This window comes from Mixophyes fleayi, chromosome 5 (assembly GCF_038048845.1).
Source record: "Mixophyes fleayi isolate aMixFle1 chromosome 5, aMixFle1.hap1, whole genome shotgun sequence".
Classification (NCBI taxonomy): Eukaryota; Metazoa; Chordata; class Amphibia; order Anura; family Limnodynastidae; genus Mixophyes; species Mixophyes fleayi.
This window is the reverse complement of record NC_134406.1, coordinates 277,238,555-277,263,804: the sequence shown is the minus strand read 5'-3', so window position 1 is coordinate 277,263,804 and position 25,250 is coordinate 277,238,555. Positions and strand designations below refer to the sequence as shown.

General features: G+C 42.9%; 1 protein-coding gene across 1 annotated transcript; it reads left to right on the top strand.

Annotated features, from left to right (window-relative positions):
• The first annotated feature begins 574 nt into the window (after positions 1–574).
• Positions 575–3,421, top strand: LOC142159425 (thiosulfate sulfurtransferase-like). Its single transcript, XM_075214309.1, has 2 exons — positions 575–1,171; positions 3,129–3,421. The coding sequence occupies exons 1-2, from the start codon at positions 595–597 to the stop codon at positions 3,419–3,421; spliced, it is 870 nt and encodes a 289-aa protein (XP_075070410.1). The 5' UTR covers positions 575–594.
• The last annotated feature ends 21,829 nt before the right edge of the window (positions 3,422–25,250 follow it).

Genomic DNA, 25,250 nt, shown 5'->3' with positions numbered 1-25,250 from the left:
GAACACATTGGTGGACACCCATCCCCAGATGGAGGTGGTTCAGGACCAGGATTTACTTACAATATTCCACCCAAAACTGAAGTCTCAATTCATAATAAAGAAAAGAGATGGAATTCATAAACGTAACTGAGGAGTCTCAGGAAGGAGGAAGTTACAGGCTTTTAAACTAGGTGGGTGGAAGGTTTAGGAGCTATGCTAGAAATGTTATTGTACTGAAGGAGTAGTTGGAGCATGGAGCACACTCTCAGCAGATTTAGTTGACAGAGTAAAGAGGTATAAACAGACTTGGGATCAGATTATATCTGGAATAATGACTTGTTTTATCTGCAATCAGCATTGTAACTTTCAATCGATGATCAAATTCAAATTGTCCTTTGGACTGGTTATTTTAATAATAGTATTTACCTGATAACTGGCTAATAAACTCCAGTTACCGAAAGGTTAAGAAGGTTCCTCGTTCTATACATAATGTGATTTACTGCCAAGACGTTACAAATTATTAACAGCATAAAGTGGATAAATCCCAAGATATAAACAGCCTCATTTCTCACTCTATAAAACCGAATCACAGGTGACTCTGCTTCTGCCGCAGTCATGGTGAGCCGAGCACTAGTCTCTGCCAGCTGGCTCTCTAGCGCTCTGAGGGCAAAGGACGCTCCTGCCCTAAGAGTGCTGGACACCACTCACTACTCACCAGGAACCAAGGATGCCAGGAAGGAGTTTGCGGAGAGACATATTCCACAGGCCTCGTTCTTTGACATGGAGCAATGTAGAGATCAGGCATCACCGTATGAAATGATGCTTCCCAGTGAGTCCCAGTTTGCCAAGTATGTCGGTAATCTCGGCATCAGCAACGAGAGTCACGTGGTGGTTTATGACACTGACAGTTCGGGCATGTTGTATGCTCCAAGGCTCTGGTGGATGTTTCGTCTCTTCGGTCACGACAATGTGTCGGTGTTGGATGGGGGTCTTATAAACTGGGTGAAGGAAGACCTCCCAGTGACATCTGAAGAAACACAGGTGAAGCCACAGACATTCCACACTGCAATGAATCACTCTCTGTTAAAGAGCTTCGAAGACATTCAGAAGAACATCACCAGCAAGGAGTTCCAGCTGGTGGATGCTCGTTCAGATGGGAGATACAGAGGTCCAGAGCCAAAGCCTGGGGAAGGTGAGGAACCAGGGATGGGTAGAGGGACCTAGGATGCATACAGTAAGGAAATATGTATAGGAAATACATTAATTTACAGTTTGGAGCAAAAGCAAAAATAGTGCAAATTTGGTCCTGGACAAATCATGTTGCAAATCAGGGGGAACAAACGCATTTATTTATATTTCTGCATGTAGGGAAATACTGGCTGGTTGTGCATGTCGCACACAAATACTGGGCAGCTTTATTTTTACATTGCAATTTAGAGTTGAGCTAAGACACGTCCTTTCCAACTCTAAATCTGTCCACACATTTAATATTTAGGGCCTGGTTAATTAAGGAACTTAAATTAAGAAGTTTCTTATTTAAGTCTCCTGGACAAAACCATGTTACAATACAAGGGGTGAAAATTAGTTTTCTGTTCTGCACATAAGGTAAATACTGACTGTTTTCCATGTAACACACAAATACTTGATAGCTTATTTGTACACTGACATTTAAAGTTGATATTTGTGTGCTACATAAAAAAACAGTCAGTATTTAACTTATGTGCAGAACAGAAAACTAATTTTCACCCCTTGCATTGTAACATGGTTTTGTCCAGGAGACTGAAATAAGATACCTCTTTATTTAAGTTCCTTAATGAATCAGGCCCTTAGTGTTTTACCTAGGAATATTTCTCCTCCCCCAATCATTGAATCAGACTAATCTTATTTATCTCTGTCTCCGGTAAACGATAAGATAGTCCGGCTGTAGGGCTAAGAGGCCGTTACTAGTGGCTTAAAGAGGTTATTATAAGATCAGCAGAGGAAAGTGGAGCAATTTCATTCTGATACCACATAGACATTTTTATTGCAGCAACTCAGCAATCAGCTCACTTAGGATTTAATGCGCCAATTAGACGTAGTTCAAATCTTATCAGATCAATCTGCTTAGTGATCAGGTCGTAATTACTTCACATAGAGCCAGAATAAACCTGGGGTAACTGGTTTTATAAACTGGCCCCACAAGATACCCCGGGGCAGTGCGACAGATACCAAGGGCAATTAGTAGTTAAGGTAATAACTAAGTTGCTCTTATGAATATATTCCATATAATTAGCCAAATGTGATTTCAGAATTTGAGGTAGAATGATTTACATTCAATCTGCTCAGTGACAGCAAATTATACATCTATCCCATGGAATAAAAGTCATATGTGACCTGAGAAGGACTAATTAATTAACTAATTACAAACTGGACTTTCAACCACATTGCAGAAGCAACATAACAAACCAGACCTGAGATACACATTATAACATTATAACAGTCTAACAGATGATACCCCCCCCCCCTATATGTAATGACTAAGGGGCAAATCAACAACATTTTATATTATTGGAATATGCCCAAATAAGGTTAATGATTATAATCTCATTCTCTTATCTACTTTCCACATATTCATTATTTTATATATTTCACTTACTGTTAGTTTTAATTGGTGGTTGTAAATCAGTGCAGAGTCCAGAGCCTCATTATTGTTCTTTCCTGTTTGTTTTACCTCCACAATCAGATAAGGGGCAGATAGGTGACAGAATGACCTCAAGTGACAGACTCATTGCAGTGTTTGTCCTCTCAGAAGTATCCGTCAGTCGGTGTCACTCGGTTACACAAGAGCGTGATTGACGTTTCCCTGATCCTAGTACACGACCTGCGATCACTTAGTGTCCCTTACCTTTACATGGCTCTATGAGAAAATTGTATAAAGTTGGTGAAAGAGTCAAAGTTTCTTTAAGGAGAATGACGATATAATTTTACACAATATTCTATTAAAACATATTTATTTAGTAAAGAGAAATGACAACGACAAGACAAGTCATGGCGAAATGTCCATTCCAGCATATTCTGCCATATAAATAAAGGCTGCTAAGTACAACAATAAACCCTCTTGCAGAGAGAAGTGTGTTTTTGAGTTTCTAATTCTATTTTCCTGCTTCTAGGGATTGAGCCCGGACATATTCCTGGGTCAGTGAATCTTCCCTTCTCCAGCTTCCTGAAGGATGGATGTGAAAGACCTTCACAAGAGATCAGACTCCTGTTTGAAGAGAAGGGAATCGACCTGACAAAGCCCCTCACCGCTTCGTGCCGCCGCGGGGTCACCGCCTGCCACCTGGCCTTGGCCTCCTTCTTACTGGGAAAAGAGGACACCGCCGTTTATGACGGCTCCTGGTCTGAATGGTTCCATCGGGCCAAACCCGAGCACAAGGTCTTTGACAAGAAGGTTGGGGCCTAAGAAAGACAGATCCCCCTATCCTCCTGGGCAATGTGGTGGGCAATGCCACAAGGACTGGAAAACTTTATCACAATGTAAAATGTTACAATTAATAATGTATATAAAATACAAATTCAGTTGGAGCGGGTCCTTCTTAATAAACTAATACACTTCCTGATAATGGAGAAGGACAGAATGACTAAAATACCCTCTAAAGGTCATTAACAATCTGCAAAAATAGATCCTGTTAGAACCTTATTGTAGATCCTGTTATAACTTTATAGTAGATTCTGTTAGATCCTTAACATAGATCCTGTTAGATCCTTATCAAAGATTTTATTAGATCCATAACATCAATTAGGTGAGATCCTTTATAGATCCTGTTAGATCTTTATCATAGATACTGTTTAATTCTTATTATAGATTTTAAGATATATCATATTTGATCCTTCATATGTCCTGTTAATAAACTATTCATAAAACACACAGCACCTGGTAATCTATGTCTGCAGATCAATTAAAATCACAATTTACAAAATGATTTATAAGCCTCAGGTTATTGGTTCGTTACTTCTTGGTGTTGTTATGATCATCCAATCAGGTCTCTTGTTTCTATAATGAATCATATATCCAGAGTTGACTTATACTGACATTATTCGGCACCAATTTATAAGTACTGTGAGCGGACACAGATTCACATGGAAATGCATCTTGAGATCCGCTTGGATGTGACGGACGCAGCGTGCAAGTTTAGTTTGAAGATGAAGAAGATCCTCTGTGAGCAGCCGCCAATGATCAGGGCCATCTTAACATCATTATGGGCCCTCGGGCAAAGCAGTGCACCGGGGCCCCTAGATATAGATATAGATATAGATATATAGATGTATATAGATACAGATATAGATATATAGAGATAGAGATAGATAGATGTACTTGCTCAGTGACCCTTGTAGGTTTTTTCTGCAGGTTTTTTTCTTTTGCAGGTTTATTTATTCTCATTAAGAGCCTATGGGGTCCCCTTGCCTATGGGGTCCCCGGGCAGCTGCCCATCGTGCCCAATGGAAAAGATGGCCCTGCCAATGATAAATGTTCCTTAGGAAGCGACTTGCGTCACGATTTTCCAATATGGAACAAAGCAGAACAACTTTATAAAGGTACAAACAGTGTGTCCAGGCATTGCTTCAAAATCAGAGGTATCATTGTTAATTCCACACTAGAGTCTAAAATAATTCCTTGTAATGGAGAGAATGGACTAATAACCATTTATACGGCTGCGATCAACTCCACAATGGATCCGGAACACACACTCCCACATAATAAGACTATTGAGCACACATACGATACAACAAATAAGTCATTACCACAGAAGACCATTCCCGGGGTATCTTGTACCTTAATATTTGTTCAACAAACATAACTCGGGTCTCTTCGTAGATAAGGTGTGAATAAGTCACATTCCAACAGGTGTTAAGATCTGTTTTACTTCCAACTAAATTGTAGTTAGCTCCATTTGCAGGTACAGTCTGTTGATATCCAGTCAATGGAAAACAAGGTTTAAATATATCCAAATTGCTGTATAATAAAAACCTTACACGTTTTGTTATACTAAGCCTCGTAAGAAGGATCAGTATTACCACTTACACAACGGACACTGTTTAAACAGACATAATAATCACGGTTGAGTAATCAGCTTTATTGATATGAGCACCTGATCAAACTAATTTTATAAATAACAAAGTAATCACAACTGACAGGAGACAGAATCACAATTTTCATCTATCTACAAAAGGAGAATTTTATGGAACCTAACTATATGTATAACATTTATATCATTAAATTAAGACTACAAGGGCTCCGTCTTACCCGGAGGTCATGTGACACTTTGATCAAATCAAATATATTAAAACCATTTTCTCATTGATGCGGTAACAGAATCTATAATGTATATACTGATAAAACTAACATCTATACGTAACTAGTGGAAAGAAAATGACAAAAACGCAGAATACATTTGTGAGTTGCTGGACATTACGGGATTGTACCCACCAATGAGCTGCATAGAGAGAGATCACATATTATCATAGTGTGCGGTTACCAGGATATTGCTTATGATTACTAATAAACACTAATACAACCCAGCAGAATCTAAGACAGAAGGGAGCGGAGGCTGGACGGGAGGAACCTACAGAAACTAAACCGGATCCATAATCTCAACAGTTAGAATTTAGGGCCCTCTGTATCACAGCGATGAGGATGACATAAGTCAGCGAGTTACCATTAAAGTCATGTCGGGACCGTACGTCTGATAAGAGACTGTCCCAGTGAGGACTCTAATTACATCTCAGGGTTCTTACCCGGAGCCTTTTACTGCACACGCGTGAACTAGGGTCATGTATGCGCAGGGGACAGTTCCACTAATCAGCGCAGGGGGGGAGCACGAAAGCTGCTGTGCGATGTTCTCCGTGTAGGAATGAATGACTAACGTTTTTCAGAGCTTGATAAATTTATCTAGGCCGCAGTCCCCATTGAGAATTATGGGGACTGCGGTGATATGTGGTACTTTGTCTAATGCAGAAGTTATCTCCTGCTTTAGGCATTTTATAAATCACTACTATACTTAAATACTCTGCATTTAAGGGCTGATAATTAGGGCTCTTAGCGATAACACAATACCACAGAACACCAGATTTCAAACAGAAAAACCACTCAAGAATCGCTCATGTTGGATCCTAATGTCCGTAGAATGTGGGAACACTTATAACCCAGATGTGTATTACTATCTACATTATACAAACTCAGGCACTTTGCTCACATAACACTGAGCTCTATATTTTCATTTAAACCATCTGGACGAAGGGAACCGCACTGATAGGTCCAGTTGGCTTCACATTTACATAATTCTCTACCAATCCTCTTAATGTGGCTGAATCAATACCGAACACTCTCAAAATATGTCGGATCTGCATTGTGCAATTTTTCAAAATGTCCACAGCCGCTGATTCTTCAACTTTTTATTAAATATTCCTTTTATATTCAGTGAACTGATTCCTGAGTTGTACTGTGGTTCTTCCAAAGTATTGTTAATTGGCAGCTACATTGTAGCACATAGATCACACTCAGCCTTACAATTTATAAATCCTATTTTTTTTACGTATTTTGTTCACAAATTACATAGCTTCAGTTAAATTCAATTTACCATATTTAACAAAGCCCATCAGTTTTCTGGGATCCTGTTAGAAACTCATCATAGATCCTGTTAGATCCTTTTCCTAGATCTTGTTAGATCTTCTTAGTACTTTTCTTATCACACCCCTCGATCCTGGACATTATATCACCATCCTTTTGCTATTTCTTCCCTTGTAGCTGTAGATATAAATAGAATTACATGGTTGACATTTCAGAGACCGGTGACCAGTAGGGGTGGGGTACGATAAAACTATGCTGGTAATCCCGACACCTGTCATGCCTCCAAAAAACCCTGAAAAAATAGAAAATCGACTTGAAAATAATACCTCATTCATGCTGCACCAAAATCCCGGGTTTTTCCCGGGGCGAGCTCAAACGACCCGGGTCTTGGTGCAGCATGAATGGTACAAGTCAGAAATCCCGGGTCTAAAAACCCGGGTCTTCAACCCGGGATTTATCGAGGGGTAATTCCCGGGTTGGACCCGGGTTGCCTGCACTATGAATGGTGAAACCTGGGTTTTTCAACCCGGGTTGCACAGAAAACAAGCTGATTGGCTGTCTGCCTGTCTCTGGAGGATGATGTCATCGGTGGGAGCCTGTGGAAGATTCGAGAAGGAGTTTAGGAGAAATGGTGGATGGTGGAGTACAGATCAAGCTGAAGCAGAATCGGAGTTTGTTGGAGAAAATTGCTTTTATTTCACTGAAAAAGTGTGTATTAACAGCAATTATGACACACTGGATGGAGGAAGAGGTGCGTGAGCTGCTGAATGTCAGAGGGGAGGAAGAAATTAGAAGGCAAGTGACTGGGACTGTGAAGGATGCCACAGTGTACTACAACATCGCCAAAATACTCACACAACGTGGCATAAAGAGGACACAGCAACAAGTCCTGAACAAATTGAAGTCCCTGAGGAAGCAGTACACTAAAGTCCATGACCACAACAGGCGCAAAAGTGGCGCTGAAAGAATGGACTGGCCCTTTTATGACCAGTGCAATATGGTCTTTGGACATTCTCCTCTGACAAATCCAATTGCACTGTCATCTTCTAGCAATGTGGATGCGGCTATACCAACACCACCAGAGAGCGCACAGACAAGCGAGACCGCAACCATAATAATAGAAGATTCTATTGAAGACACCCCAGAACTGGAGTGCTCTGCCACAACAGATGACACCAACATGTCTTGGGACGAACTGAACGATTCACAGCCATTCCCTGCTGCGCAAGTCGTTACAGAGACTTCGCAAGAAACGCAGCTAGAACCAGTGCCGGTGTCAAAGTCTACGCCAGGTCCCAGTTTACGCTCCAACAGTAAGTATCTTTAATAATCTCACATAATAACCAACCATATACACATACATATATATCTACATAATTGGCAAAAAAAAAATTAACTGTATAAACATAACTGCCAAAAACAGAGAACTATATCAACAGAAATGCAAACCAAATACCAATAAATATTAGGGATGAGCGCACTCGGATTTATGAAATCCGAGCCCACCTGAACGTTGCGGATCCGAGTCGGATCCGAGACAGATCCGGGTATTGGCGCCAAATTCAAAAGTGAAACTGAGGCTCTGACTCATAATCCCGTTGTCGGATCTCGCGATACTCGGATCCTATAAATTCCCCGCTAGTCGCCGCCATCTTCACTCGGGCATTGATCAGGGTAGAGGGAGGGTGTGTTAGGTGGTCCTCTGTGCTGTTTAGTTCTGTGCTGTTTAGTTCTGTGCTGTTTAGTTCTGTGCTGTTTAGTTCTGTGCTGTTTAGTTCTGTGCTGTGCTGTGCTGTGCTGTGCTGTGCTGTGTTCTGCAGTATCAGTCCAGTGGTGCTGTGTGCTGTGCTCTGTCCTTCTGAGGTCAGTGGTGCTGCTGGGTCCTGTGCTGTGTCCTGTTCAGTCCAGTGGTGCTGTGTCCTGTGCTCTGTGCTTCTAAGGGCATAGTTATTTCCCCAATATTCCCCTGTGTTTAAAAAAAATAAAAAAAAGTTTTTTTAAAATATACCAAAAACTACTTTAATATTTTTTAATTACCACAAAATTTGCACAACCAATCCTGCAGTATAAGCCCATTGGTACTGCAATATTACCAAGTTCACACATTCAGCAGTAAAAGTCCAGTGGTACTGCAATATTACAAAGTTTACACATTCTGCAGTATCAGTCCAGTGGTGCTGTGTCCTGTGCTCTGTCCTGCTGAGTTCCGTAGTGCTGCTGGGTCCTGTGCCGTGTCCTGTTCAGTCCAGTGGTGCTGTGTCCTGTGCTCTGTGCTTCTAAGGGCATAGTTATTTCCCCATTATTCCCAAGTTTTTAAAAAATAAAAAAAAAGTAAAAAAAAATAAAAAATTTAAAAAAAAAAAATATATATAATAATTATAACCAAATTTGCAAAACCAATCCAGCAGTATAAGTCCATTGGTACTGCAATATTACCAAGTTCACACATTCTGCAGTATCTTGTGCTACATATAATGGAGACCAAAAATTTGGAGGATAAAGTAGGGAAAGATCAAGACCCACTTCCTCCTAATGCTGAAGCTGCTGCCACTAGTCATGACATAGACGATGAAATGCCATCAACGTCGTCTTCCAAGCCCGATGCCCAATCTCGTAGTACCGGGCATGTAAAATCCAAAAAGCCCAAGTTAAGAAAAAGTAGCAAAAAGAGAAACTTAAAATCATCTGAGGAGAAACGTAAAGTTGCCAATATGCCATTTACGACACGGAGTGGCAAGGAACGGCTTAGGCCCTGGCCCGTGTTCATGACTAGTGGTTCAGCTTCACCCACGGATCTTAGCCCTCCTCCTCCTCCCCCCCCTACAAAAAATTGAAGAGAGTTATGCTGTCAGCAACAAAACAGCAAACAACTCTGCCCTTCTAAAGAGAAATTATCACAAATCCCCAAGGCGAGTCCAAGGGTGTTGGTGGTTGTCAAGCCTGACCTTCCCATCACTGTACGGGAAGAGGTGGCTCGGGAGGAGGCTATTGATGATGTAGCTGGCGCTGTGGAGGAACTTGATGATGAGGATGGTGATGTGGTTATTGTAAATGAGGCACCAGGGGGGAAACAGCTGATGTCCATGGGATGAAAAAGCCCATCGTCATGCCTGGTCAGAAGACCAAAAAATGCACCTCTTCGGTCTGGAGTTATTTTTATCCAAATCCAGACAACCAATGTATGGCAATATGTAGCTTATGTAAAGCTCAAATAAGCAGGGGTAAGGATCTTGCCCACCTAGGAACATCCTCCCTTATACGTCACCTGAATAACCTTCATAGTTCAGTGGTTAGTTCAGGAACTGGGGCTAGGACCCTCATCGGTACAGGGACACCTAAATCCCGTGGTCCAGTTGGATACACACCAGCAACACCCTCCTCGTCAACTTCCTCCACAATCTCCATCAGATTCAGTCCTGCAGCCCAAGTCAGCAGCCAGACTGAGTCCTCCTCAATACGGGATTCATCCGAGGAATCCTGCAGCGGTACGCCTACTACTGCCACTGCTGCTGTTGCTGCTGTTAGTCGGTTCATCTTCCCAGAGGGGAAGTCGTAAGACCGCTAAGTCTTTCACAAAACAATTGACCGTCCAACAGTCGTTTGCCATGACCACCAAATACGATAGTAGTCACCCTATTGCAAAGTGTATAACTGCGGCTGTAACTGCAATGTTGGTGTTAGACGTGCGCCCGGTGTCCGCCATCAGTGGAGCGGGATTTAGAGGGTTGATGGAGGTATTGTGTCCCCGGTACCAAATCCCTCGAGATTCCACTTCACTAGGCAGGCGATACCAAAAATGTACAGAGAAGTACGATCAAGTGTCCTCAGTGCTCTTAAAAATGCGGTTGTACCCACTGTCCACTTAACCACGGACATGTGGACAAGTGGTTCTGGGCAAACGAAGGACTATATGACTGTGACAGCCCACTGGGTAGATGCATCCCCTTCCGCAGCAACAGCAACAGCTGCATCAGTAGCAGCATCTACAAAATGGCTGCTCATGCAAAGGCAGGCAACATTGTGCATTACAGGCCTTTAATAAGAGGCACAACGCTGACAACATATTAGAGAAAATGAGGGAAATTATCTCCCAGTGGCTTACCCACTTAGACTCTCATGGGGATTTGTGGTGTCAGACAATGCCAGTAACATTGTGCGGGCATTAAATATGGGCAATTTCCAGCACGTCCCATGTTTTGCCCACACCATTAATTTGGTGGTGCAGCATTACCTCAAGAGTGACAGGTGGTGTGCAGGAGATGCTTGCGGTGGCGCGCAAAATTGCTGGACACTTTCGGCATTCAGCCAGTGCCTACCGCAGACTAGAGGCACATCAAAAAAGCATGAACCTGCCCTGCCATCACCTCAAACAAGAGGTTGTGACGCGCTGGAACTCCACCCTCTATATGCTGCAGAGGATGGAGGAGCAGCAAAAGGCCATTCAGGGCCTACACAGCCACCTACGACATAGGCAAAGGAGTGGGGATGCGCCTCAGTCAAGCGCAGTGGAGACTGATTTCCCGTGTTGTGCAGGTTCTGCAGCCATTTGAACTTGCCACACGAGAAGTCAGTTCCGACACTGCCAGCTTGAGTCAGGTCATTCCCCTGATCAGGCTGTTGCAGAAGCAGCTGGAGAAAGTGAGGGAGGAGCTGGTAAGCCATTGCGATTACACCAAGCATGTAGCTCTTGTGGATGTAGCCCTTCGTACGCTTTGCCAGGATCCGAGGGTGGTCACTCTTTTAAAGTCAGAGGAATACATTCTGGCCACCGTGCTCGATCCTCGGTTTAAAGCGTATGTTGTGTCTCTGTTTCCGGCGGACACAAGTCTACAGCGGTGCAAAGACCTGCTGGTCAGGAGATTGTCCTCTGAAGAGGACCGTGACATGCCAACAGCTCCACCCTCATTTTCTTCCACATCTATGGCTGCGAGGAAAAAGCTCAGTTTTCCCAAAAGAGGCACTGGCGGGGATGCTGATAACATCTGGTCCGGACTGAAGGACCTGCCAACCATTGCAGACATGTCTACTCTCGCTGCATTGGATGCTGTCACAATAGAAAAAATTGTGGATGATTACTTTGCTGACACCATCCAAGTAGACATGTCAGACAGTCCATATTGTTACTGGCAGGAAAAAAAGGCAGTTTGGAAGCCCCTGTACAAACTGGCTCTATTTTACCTGAGTTGTCCCCCCTCCAGTGTGTACTCGGAAAGAGTTTTTTAGTGCAGCGGGGAACCTGGTCAGTGAGCGGCGAAGGAGGTTGCTTCCTCACAACGTTGAAAAAATGATGTTTATAAAAATGAATAATCAATTCCTCAATGGAAGTACAGCACTGCCCTCCAGATACTACAGAGGGACCTGTGGTTGTGAGAGTCCAGCGGGGACGAATTGATAATGTGTGATGAGGAGGAAGTACACACTGTAGGGGGAGAGGAATCAGAGGTTGAGGATGAGGACGACATCTTGCCTCAGTAGAGCCTGTTTAGTCTGTACAGGGAGAGATGAATAGCTTTTTTGGTGTGGGGGCCCAAACAAACCAATCATTTCAGCCAAAGTTGTTGTAGGCCCTGTCGCTGAAATGATTGGTTTGTTAAAGTGTGCATGTCCTATTTCAACAACATAAGGGTGGGTGTGAGGGCCCAAGGGACAATTCCATCTTGGAACTTTTTTTTTTGCATTATATGACCAAGCAACAGTCGTTTGCCATGTTCAAAAAGTAAAAACCAAATGTAAAAAAATTCAAGAAATTAAACCAAAAGTAAAATGCCGTGTCATAATTTAAAACAAGAGGTATTGACGTGCTCTAAAACTACTGTATTGTTTGTTTATATTTTATAAACACTACACTTGAAAGCTTGAGTCTTTCAATAGAAAAGTAACTGTCCATTGCACGAATATTTGCAAACAGGGACAATTTTAGGGTTAAGAAAGTCAACTAATAATAACACTTCGACGCTGTGTGTCTTTATAAACACTACACTTGGAAGTTGGAGGAGGTATTGTGGCCCCGGCACTCAAATTTTACTACCGGGGCCACTCCACTGTGCAGTCCATATTTAGGTGTATCAGATATTAAACAACGGTGACAGTTGATGCCCAATTTTTTTAATTATATTGTGGCCTCGGTACCAAATTGTGTACCGGGGCCACCCCACTACGCAGTCCAGATACTTGTTTGGTGGAATTCAGACCAGTTTGAGGGTTTTATTATTATATTGTGTGGACCACTCTATCTATACCACACTACAACTCTATACCACTCTATTTCCTACTTTAATTCTATTTCATACTTTAATTCTATTTCCTACTTTAATTCTATTACTAATTAATTACCATAAAGAGGAACAAAATAAACCAATTTTACCAAAAGTATAATATGACTTAGACTTACAAACACTACACTTTAAAGATCGTGCCTTTAAATGAAAAAGTCAGTCTTCATTGCACGACTATGTGCAACAGGGACATTTTTTTGGGTTTACAAAGTCAAACAATAACACTTCGACCCTGTCTGTCTGGGGTCTCTCAATGACGAATTGTCTGTACCATGTTTGGAGGAGGTATTGTGGCCCCGGTATCAAATTGGGTACCGGGGCCACCCCACTATGCAGTCCAGATACTTGTTTGGTGGAATTCAGACACGTGGAGGTTTTTTAATTATATTGTGGCCTCGGTACCAAATTGTGTACCGGGGCCACCACACTACGCAGTCAAGATACTTGTTTGGTGGAATTCAGACCAGTTGAGGGTTTTATTATTATATTGTGTGGACCACTCTATCTATACCACACTACAACTCTATACCACTCTATTTCCTACTTTAATTCTATTTCATACTTTAATTCTATTTCCTACTTTAATTCTATTACTAATTAATTACCATAAAGAGGAACAAAATAAACCAATTTTACCAAAAGTATAATATGACTTAGACTTACAAACACTAACACTTTAAAGATCGTGCCTTTAAATGAAAAAGTCAGTCTTCATTGCACGACTATGTGCAACAGGGACATTTTTTTGGGTTTACAAAGTCAAACAATAACACTTCGACCCTGCTTGTCTGGGGTCTCTCAATGACGAATTGTCTGTACCATGTTTGGAGGAGGTATTGTGGCCCCGGTATCAATTGGTGGGTACCGGGGCCACCCCACTATGCAGTCCAGATACTTGTTTGGTGGAATTCAGACACGTGGAGGGTTTTTTAATTATATTGTGGCCTCCGGTACCAAATTGTGTACCGGGGCCACCACACTACGCAGTCAAGATACTTGTTTGGTGGAATTCAGACCAGTTGAGGGTTTTATTATTATATTGTGTGGACCACTCTATCTATACCACACTACAACTCCTATACCACTCTATTTCCTACTTTAATTCTATTTCATACTTTAATTCTATTTCCTACTTTAATTCTATTACTAATTAATTACCATAAAGAGGAACAAAATAAACCAATTTTACCAAAAGTATAATATGACTTAGACTTACAAACACTACACTTTAAAGATCGTGCCTTTAAATGAAAAAGTCAGTCTTCATTGCACGACTATGTGCAACAGGGACATTTTTTTGGGTTTACAAAGTCAAACAATAACACTTCGACCCTGTCTGTCTGGGGTCTCTCAATGACGAATTGTCTGTACCATGTTTGGAGGAGGTATTGTGGCCCCGGTATCAAATTGGGTACCGGGGCCACCCCACTATGCAGTCCAGATACTTGTTTGGTGGAATTCAGACACGTGGAGGGTTTTTTAATTATATTGTGGCCTTGGTACCAAATTGTGTACCGGGGCCACCACACTACGCAGTCAAGATACTTGTTTGGTGGAATTCAGACCAGTTGAGGGTTTTATTATTATATTGTGTGGACCACTCTATCTATACCACACTACAACTCTATACCACTCTATTTCCTACTTTAATTCTATTTCATACTTTAATTCTATTTCCTACTTTAATTCTATTACTAATTAATTACCATAAAGAGGAACAAAATAAACCAATTTTACCAAAAGTATAATATGACTTAGACTTACAAACACTACACTTTAAAGATCGTGCCTTTAAATGAAAAAGTCAGTCTTCATTGCACGACTATGTGCAACAGGGACATTTTTTTGGGTTTACAAAGTCAAACAATAACACTTCGACCCTGTCTGTCTGGGGTCTCTCAATGACGAATTGTCTGTACCATGTTTGGAGGAGGTATTGTGGCCCCGGTATCAAATTGGGTACCGGGGCCACCCCACTATGCAGTCCAGATACTTGTTTGGTGGAATTCAGACACATGGAGGGTTTTTTAATTATATTGTGGCCTCGGTACCAAATTGTGTACCGGGGCCACCACACTACGCAGTTAAGATACTTGTTTGGTGGAATTCAGACCAGTTGAGGGTTTTATTATTATATTGTGTGGACCACTCTATCTATACCACACTACAACTCTATACCACTCTATTTCCTACTTTAATTCTATTTCATACTTTAATTCTATTTCCTACTTTAATTCTATTACTAATTAATTACCATAAAGAGGAACAAAATAAACCAATTTTACCAAAAGTATAATATGACTTAGACTTACAAACACTACACTTTAAAGATCGTGCCTTTAAATGAAAAAGTCAGTCTTCATTGCACGACTATGTGCAACAGGGACATTTTTTTGGGTTTACAAAGTCAAACAATAACACTTCGACCCTGTCTGTCTGGGATCTCTCAATGACGAATTGTCTGTACCATGTTTGGAGGAGGTATTGTGGCCCCGGTATCAAATTGGGTACCGGGGCCACCCCACTATGCAGTCCAGATACTTGTTTGGTGGAATTCAGACACGTGGAGGGTTTTTTAATTATATTGTGGCCTCGGTACCAAATTGTGTACCGGGGCCACCACACTACGCAGTCAAGATAGATAGATGCGTATTGCGTATCATAGATAAAGTACATTCAGTGGTGTGGGGCAAATTGAAAAATATTCAAAATGCACTGACATTATCAAAAACAAGAGGTTGTCACACGCTAAAACTCCAACATGTATATGATGGAGAGGATGGAGGAGCAGCCGTATGTGTAGTGTAATGCAGATCTGTTGAAGGTTTTTTATATATTTTATTGTGGTGCCCAGTGCCCACTCCTCTACGCAGTCCAGGTACAATTATTGGTGCGAATCATAAAAGTTCAGGGTTTTTAATATATTGTGGTGACCCACTCCTCTACGCAGTCCAGGTACAATTATTGGTGCGAATCATAAAAGTTCAGGGTTTTTAAGATATTGTGGTGACCCACTCCTCTACGCAGTCCAGGTACAATTATTGGTGCGAATCATAAAAGTTCAGGGTTTTTAATATATATTGTGGTGACCCACTCCTCTACGCAGTCCAGGTACAATTATTGGTGCGAATCATAAAAGTTCAGGGTTTATAATATATTGTGGTGACCCACTCCTCTACGCAGTCCAGAAAGATACCTTGTTGCAACGTTTTGGACTAATAACTATATTGTGAGGTGTTCAGAATACACTGTAAATTAGTGGAAATGCTTGTTATTGAATGTTATTGAGGTTAATAATAGCCTAGGAGTGAAAATAAGCCCAAAAACTTGATTTTTAAACTTTTTATGTTTTTTTCAAAAAAAATCCGAATCCAATACCTTAAATCCGAACCGAGACCTTTCGTCAAGTGTTTTGCGAGACAAATCCGAACCTCAAAAATAACGAAAATCCGGATCCAAAACACAAAACACGAGACCTCAAAAGTCGCCGGTGCACATCCCTAATAAATATATCTACATAACTTTAAAAGAAAAAGTTTGAACATAACTGTCAAAAAAAGAGAAGTATATCAACATAAATGCAAACCAAATACCAATATATCTACATAACTTAAAAAAGAGAACTATATCAACAAAAAGCTTAAAAGACAAATATAATACACTCCAAAGTATTAAAACATTAACACGCATATGTTGCAGTGCAAAACTACTGAGCAAGAGGGAGGAGGCCTCAAGCACATATCAGCTTACAACACTGCTTTTTTGTTCTGCCACATTATATATTCTAATGTATGTTTTACTGTGTTTTTTTCTACGTACAGTTTACAACGTTCCTTAAAAACGCAAAAGGCCCAACAAAATGGACCAAGCAACTAAAACAATGACAACTGTCATGGTGGATCAACTGCGGGAGATGGACAGCACCATGAGGGAACACGAGAATACACAACTGCAGCGTTTCCTGGACAATGAGCGGGATCTCCAGGACTCTTTCCTCATGCAAATCATGAACATGCAGGAACGCGTGTTACGCAAAAATCATGACTGTATGATGGGATTCATGGACAGACTCCTCTCACGGGTGCAGGCACCTCCTCCAAGTCCTTACTATTATGACGGACATTATCCTATGTACCAGCGGGGGCAACCCATGTTAGGCAACAATAACTAGAGTGCACACCGTAGATATCCCCACTCCAAACAAGCAGGAGATTGTCCGGTATTCTCCAGGGGTAGCATACCACCACAACACAATAGAAAGGCGCCTACATGGTGGAATAGGTTTCCCAAAGTTAGTGGCCTTCCTGGAAAGTGCTGGGGTAATAAGGTCCAGCACATAGTTAAATGTCCCACGTGACATTCTGAAGTGTTGCATCCACTGCTGTTCCTCAAACGCTTCCACAGTAGACCAGAAAGCTTCTCCGTGGCTACGCTCTCTGGCACGCATGGTTCAGTTACTGGCAGCACTGAATCTCAAAATTGAGGCAATGCTGGCCCTGAGAAACGCTCTCCTCCTGCGCATATACAGACACCGAGTTTTCTTCTGTTGTGCCATAAACTTCGCCTTCCTCCTCCTGAACTGGGACTGTGCAAGAGTGCAGTGTCAGCAGCTGCAGCAAACTCTCATTTGCTGCATAAAACAGCAAACACAGACTAGCAGGGCCTGATGAAGGGTCACAGCCGCCCCCCCCCCCCCCCCCAGTGTGTGTGTAAATAAAAAAATGTTTATATATATATATATATCTGTAAATAAAATTGTAAAACATTAATACATAAAACACACTTCATTATGCACTTCCTCTCTTACCTGATCTTGCAGTGTAGACTACCTGGTGTTCTCTTTTGCTTGTTCTTGGAGTGTTGTCCGTTGGCTTCTGGAAACTTGGGAGTCCTGTATTTAAAAAAAATTGCAAAAAATATTGCAAAAATTGTATTATAGTGCAAAATTTTAACAAACCCTGAATGATACAAAACAACCCCCTAGTACAGACATAGACAATAAAATATATGAAAATTATTTACACTCCTATAGTAACATCTACCAGCCCTGTCTATCTAGTATTTAGTATTCTAGTGACCGCTGAAACCACAGTCAGCATCAACATCACCGCAACACAGTACAGAGATCCTGCCCCCCGCAAGCTATTTCATCACCTCCCCCACCAGCCAATTCATCCCCCCTGTCATTATTATCAACCCGCACCAGACAGTTTATGACCCCCCCTATCCAATTAATTAACCCCCTCCCCGTAGCCAGTTCATTACCTTCCCATTGCTTTTTCATTAATCTCCCCTATCCAATTCATTAACCCCCCTCTAGCCAGTTCATTACCTCCCAATTTTCCCTTCATTAATTTCCCCCCTCTAGCCATTTCATTAACACCCCCCCATCCAATTGATATGCCCCCCTATTCAATTCATAAGCCCCCCCCTCTAGCCAGTTCATTAATCCCCATTTTCACTCCATTAATCCCCCCTATCCAATCCATACTAGCAGATCATTAATCCCCCCATATCCAATTTATAAGATCCCCCCCAGTCATCTCCCCCCCCTCCACATCCGATGTGTCACCCCACTGACATTTAACAAGCACTTACCTTGCTGTCTTCTGTTCTCCTCTGACCAGACGCCGGCGCTTCTGTCATCTTCACACGCAGCTAACAGCATCCGACGCTGTTAGCTGCAGGCGCGCTCTGTGTGATTAGTGTGGTCACGTGGGATGTGAGATCTCACGTGACCACACTAAGCAATACACTGATAGCTGCGTGATTGGGCACAGGAACATGCGGGACCGCCCCCTTGAGGCCAGGGGCGGCCCCATTAGAGGAGAAAGAAGCCGATCACCGGCACTTGAAGGAAAAACAAAAACAAAACAAAAAACAGCTTGTCAGTGTTCCGCGCTGCGCCCCCCCAGGTCTCAGCGCCCCAGGCTGCAGCCTGATCAGGCCCTGCACACTAGTAAACATGAACTCTGGGCTACACAAAAGTGAGTCGTCGGCCATGATGAAAAGTAATGTGGTAAACAATCACCACCCACTTTTGCATCATCTTTATGCGTCAAAAAACCAGTCACCTTTCAATGACATCACCATTTTTCAGCCAATGAAAACTGCTCTGGTGATGACTCCCACAAATTGCCAGGGCACAGACTTGTGCAGTATGAATGGGGTCAACCCGGGAAATTCCCGGGTCCGAGGTGCAGTATGAATGGTGTTTCTGAGCTGGGACGCTCCGAGCCCCGGAAAAACCCGGCTTGAAAAACCCGGGATATTGCCGGGGCGGCAGTATGAAAGCGGTATTATTAGCCTTATCTTAAAGACGATGCTGGAGATCCCCGAAGACAGCAGCATAATGACAGGAAGACTTTGTGATTGGAGAACTGACCGCATCTGCTGTCTGACGTCATAGCGGCGTCAATAAAGGATGATATAACGCAGCATTAAACAATCATCCCAGGACAGCGCATCCGATAATAGTCTGTTCCGCCGGTGACTTTACTGATAACTTCAGGATCTGACCTTAGGTCTCATATTGCGCAGTCAGTTTCAGTATTTAATGGAGGTAAAGCATGAACCTCGCCTGTCCTCCCCCCCTAATAATAATAACACACCTGTCCTCTCCCCCCTAATAATAATAACACACCTGTCCTCTCTCCCCTAATAATAATAACACACCTGTCCTCTCCCCCCTAATAATAATAACACACCTGTCCTCTCCCCCCTAATAATAATAACACACCTGTCCTCCCCCCCTAATAATAATAACACACCTGTCCTCCCCCCCTAATAATAATAACACACCTGTCCTCTCTCCCCTAATAATAATAACACACCTGTCCTCTCCCCCCTAATAATAATAACACACCTGTCCTCTCTCCCCTAATAATAATAACACACCTGTCCTCTCCCCCCTAATAATAATAACACACCTGTCCTCTCCCCCCTAATAATAATAACACACCTGTCCTCCCCCCCTAATAATAATAACACACCTGTCCTCTCTCCCCTAATAATAATAACACACCTGTCCTCTCCCCCCTAATAATAATAACACACCTGTCCTCCCCCCCTAATAATAATAACACACCTGTCCTCTCCCCCTAATAATAATAACACACCTGTCCTCCCCCCTAATAATAATAACACACCTGTCCTCCCCCCCCTAATAATAATAACAACACACCTGTCCTCTCCCCCCTAATCATAATAACACACCTGTCCTCTCCCCCTAATAATAATAACACACCTGTCCTCCCCCCTAATAATAATAACACACCTGTCCTCTCCCCCTAATAATAATAACACACCTGTCCTCCCCCCCTAATAATAATAACACACCTGTCCTCCCCCCCCTAATAATAATAACACACCTGTCCTCTCCCCCTAATAATAATAACACACCTGTCCTCTCCCCCTAATAATAATAACACACCTGTCCTCCCCCCCTAATAATAATAACACACCTGTCCTCTCCCCCCTAATAATAATAACACACCTGTCCTCTCCCCCCTAATAATAATAACACACCTGTCCTCTCCCCCCTAATAATAATAACACACCTGTCCTCTCCCCCTAATAATAATAACACACCTGTCCTCCCCCCCTAATAATAATAACACACCTGTCCTCCCCCCCTAATAATAATAACACACCTGTCCTCTCCCCCCTAATAATAATAACACACCTGTCCTCTCCCCCTAATAATAATAACACACCTGTCCTCTCCCCCTAATAATAATAACACACCTGTCCTCCCCCCCTAATAATAATAACACACCTGTCCTTCCCCCCTAATAATAATAACACACCTGTCCTCTCCCCCTAATAATAATAACACACCTGTCCTCCCCCCCCTAATAATAATAACACACCTGTCCTCTCCCCCCTAATAATAATAACACACCTGTCCTTCCCCCCTAATAATAATAACACACCTGTCCTTCCCCCCTAATAATAATAACACACCTGTCCTCTCCCCCCTAATAATAATAACACACCTGTCCTCTCCCCCCAATAATAATAACACACCTGTCCTCTCCCCCTAATAATAATAACACACCTGTCCTCCCCCCCTAATAATAATAACACACCTGTCCTCCCCCCCCTAATAATAATAACACACCTGTCCTTCCCCCCTAATAATAATAACACACCTGTCCTCTCCCCCTAATAATAATAACACACCTGTCCTTCCCCCCTAATAATAATAACACACCTGTCCTCTCCCCCTAATAATAATAACACATCTGTCCTCCCCCCCTAATAATAATAACACACCTGTCCTCTCCCCCCTAATAATAATAACACACCTGTCCTTCCCCCCTAATAATAATAACACACCTGTCCTCTCCCCCCTAATAATAATAACACACCTGTCCTCCCCCCTAATAATAATAACACACCTGTCCTCTCCCCCCTAATAATAATAACACACCTGTCCTCCCCCCCTAATAATAATAACACACCTGTCCCCCCCTAATAATAATAACACACCTGTCCTTCCCCCCTAATAATAATAACACACCTGTCCTCTCCCCCTAATAATAATAACACACCTGTCCTCCCCCCCTAATAATAATAACACACCTGTCCTCTCCCCCCTAATAATAATAACACACCTGTCCTTCCCCCCTAATAATAATAACACACCTGTCCTCTCCCCCCTAATATTAATAACACACCTGTCCTCCCCCCCTAATAATAATAACACACCTGTCCTCTCCCCCCTAATAATAATAACACACCTGTCCTCCCCCCCTAATAATAATAACACACCTGTCCTCTCCCCCCTAATAATAATAACACACCTGTCCTCTCCCCCTAATAATAATAACACACCTGTCCTCCCCCCCTAATAATAATAACACACCTGTCCTCCCCCCCTAATAATAATAACACACCTGTTCTTCCTCCCTAATAATAATAACACACCTGTCCTCTCCCCCCTAATAATAATAACACACCTGTCCTCCCCCCTAATAATAATAACACACCTGTCCTCTCCCCCCTAATAATAATAACACACCTGTCCTCCCCCCCTAATAATAATAACACACCTGTCCTCTCCCCCCTAATAATAATAACACACCTGTCCTTCCCCCCTAATAATAATAACACACCTGTCCTCCCCCCCTAATAATAATAATACACCTGTCCTCTCCCCCCCTAATAATAATAACACACCTGTCCTCTCCCCCCTAATAATAATAACACATCTGTCCTCTCCCCCCTAATAATAATAACACATCTGTCCTCTCCCCTCTAATAATAATAATAACAGACCTGTCCTCTCCCCCCTAATAATAATAATAACACACCTGTCCTCTCCCCCCTAATAATAATAACACACCTGTCCTTCCCCCCTAATAATAATAACACACCTGTCCTTCCCCCCTAATAATAATAACACACCTGTCCTCTCCCCCCTAATAATAATAATAATACACCTGTCCTCTCCCCCCCTAATAATAATAACACACCTGTCCTTCCCCCCTAATAATAATAACACACCTGTCCTCTCCCCCCTAATAATAATAATAATACACCTGTCCTCTCCCCCCTAATAATAATAACACACCTGTCCTTCCCCCCTAATAATAATAACACATCTGTCCTCTCCCCTCTAATAATAATAATAACAACACACCTGTCCTTCCCCCTAATAATAATAACACACCTGTCCTCTCCCCCCTAATAATAATAACACACCTGTCCTCCCCCCCTAATAATGACACACCTGTCCTCCCCCCCTAATAATAATAACACACCTGTCCTCACCCCCCTAATAATAATAACACACCTGTCCTCCCCCCCTAATAATGACACACCTGTCCTCTCCCCTCTAATAATAATAACACACCTGTCCTCACCCCCCATATAATAATAATAATACACCTGTCCTCTCCCCCCCTAATAATAATAACAATACACCTGTCCTCTCCCCCCCTAATAATAATAACACACCTGTCCTCTCCCCCCTAATAATAAAAACACACCTGTCCTCTCCCCCCTAATAATAATAATACACCTGTCCTCTCCACCTAATAATAATAACAACACACCTGTCCTCTCCCCCCAATAATAATAACACACCTGTCCTCTCCCCCCTAATAATAATAACACACCTGTCCTCTCCCCCCTCCTAAAAATATCCCACCTGCTTCATGGTTCTCCGTGCTAAATGCAATTAGTGCTACAGAAGTAATTTACCTTACCTGCATGTAAGGTTACCATGTATGTGTATTGTATAGGACATAGGACACCGTTATAGGGTTAGAAATAAAGATATTACTTTTGTGTGTTTATATATAACTCAGAAGCTGTGCACTAAATCTATTGTCAGGGTACATACACAGTCTGAGGGGGTCGCTGGGTGGAGCTCCGTCACCTGTGTAGTAAGTGTCACATGTAATACAGGCACCACACACATGTAACATGTGTCACATGTAATGCAGGCACCACACACATGTAACATGTGTCACGTGTAATAAAGACACCACACACATGTAACATGTGTCACATGTAATACAGACACCACACACATGTTACATGTAATACAGGCACCACACACATGTAACATGTGTCACATGTAATGCAGGCACCACACACATGTAACATGTGTCACGTGTAATAAAGGCACCACACACATGTAACATGTGTCACATGTAATACAGACACCACACACACATGTAACATGTGTCACATGTAATAAAGACACCACACACATGTAACATGTGTCATGTGTAATAAAGGCACCACACACATGTAACATGTGTCACATGTAATACAGGCACCACACACATGTAACATGTGTCACATGTAATGCAGGCACCACACACATGTAACATGTGTCACGTGTAATAAAGGCACCACACACATGTAACATGTGTCACATGTAATACAGACACCACACACATGTAACGTGTGTCACGTGTAATAAAGGCACCACACACATGTAACATGTGTCACGTGTAATAAAGGCACCACACACATGTAACATGTGTCACATGTAATACAGGCACCACACACATGTAACATGTGTCACATGTAATAAAGGCACCACACACATGTAATAAGTGTCAGAACAATTTAATGTTATGGGCTTGATGTAGAGTTGGACCCAATCTCCGCCAGCACTGCAGATATATGTGTGTCCAGAAGAAAGATGCGTTTACTGAGCAGGCCACAAGCCTGGCATCTCCAGATTTTCTTGTCATGATGACCACTTTGGAGACTGCCATAAGGCCAGCGTCTCCAGACCTTCAGGTCAGGAGGTCCACATCGGAGACTGCCCCAAGGCCAGCGTCTCCAGACCTTCAGGTCAGGATGTCCACATTGGAGACTGCCCCTAGGCCAGCGTCTCCAGACCTTCAGGTCAGGATGTCCACATCGGAGACTACCCCTAGGCCAGCGTCTCCAGACCTTCAGGTCAGGATGTCCACATCGGAGACTACCCCTAGGCCAGCGTCTCCAGACCTTCAGGTCAGGATGTCCACATCGGAGACTGCCCCAGGCCAGCGTCTCCAGACCTTCAGGTCAGGATGTCCTCATCGGAGGCTGCCCCTAGGCCAGCGTCTCCAGACCTTCAGGTCAGGATGACCACATCGGAGACTGCCCCAGGCCAGCGTCTCCAGACCTTCAGGTCAGGATGTCCACATCGGAGACTGCCCCTAGGCCAGCGTCTCCAGACCTTCAGGTCAGGATGTCCACGTCGGAGACTGCCCCAAGGCCAGCATCTCCAGACCTTCAGGTCAGGATGTCCACATCGGAGACTGCCCCAGACCAGCGTCTCCAGACCTTCAGGTCAGGATGTCCTCATCGGAGGCTGCCCCTAGGCCAGCGTCTCCAGACCTTCAGGTCAGGATGTCCACATCGGAGACTGCGCCTAGGCCAGCGTCTCCAGACCTTCAGTTCAGGATGTCCACATCGCAGACTGCCCCAGGCAAGCGTCTCCAGACCTTGAGGTCAGGATGTCCACATCGGAGACTGCCCCTAATCTCCGACAGTCAAGTCCATAAATATTGGGACATCAACACAATTCTCATATTTTGGGCTCTATACACCACCACAATGGATTTGAAATTAAACTAACAAGATGTGCTTTAACTGCAGACTTTTAGCTTTAATTTGAGGGAATTTACATCCAAATCAGGTGAACAGTGTAGGAATTACAACGGTTTCAGCACAGCTGTATGAGACCAGCGGACCACCACACTCAGCACAGCTGTATGAGACCTGCGGACCACCATACAGAGCTCCCACCACACTCTGTGCAGATGTAGGAGACCTGGAACCACCACTGGAAGCTCAGTGCAGATGTTGAACTTGTTCTCACTGTGTCTCCCCTGGAGGAGGGTAAGACCACTGCCCATAACGTTTCCTACATTCAT

Bases quoted from the DNA above. Each gene is read 5' to 3' on its own strand.
- LOC142159425 (XM_075214309.1), top strand. From the start codon at position 595: ATGGTGAGCCGAGCACTAGTCTCTGCCAGCTGGCTCTCTAGCGCTCTG. The intron at 1,172-3,128 runs GTGAGGAACCAG...TCCTGCTTCTAG, and splicing joins AGAGCCAAAGCCTGGGGAAG to GGATTGAGCCCGGACATATT.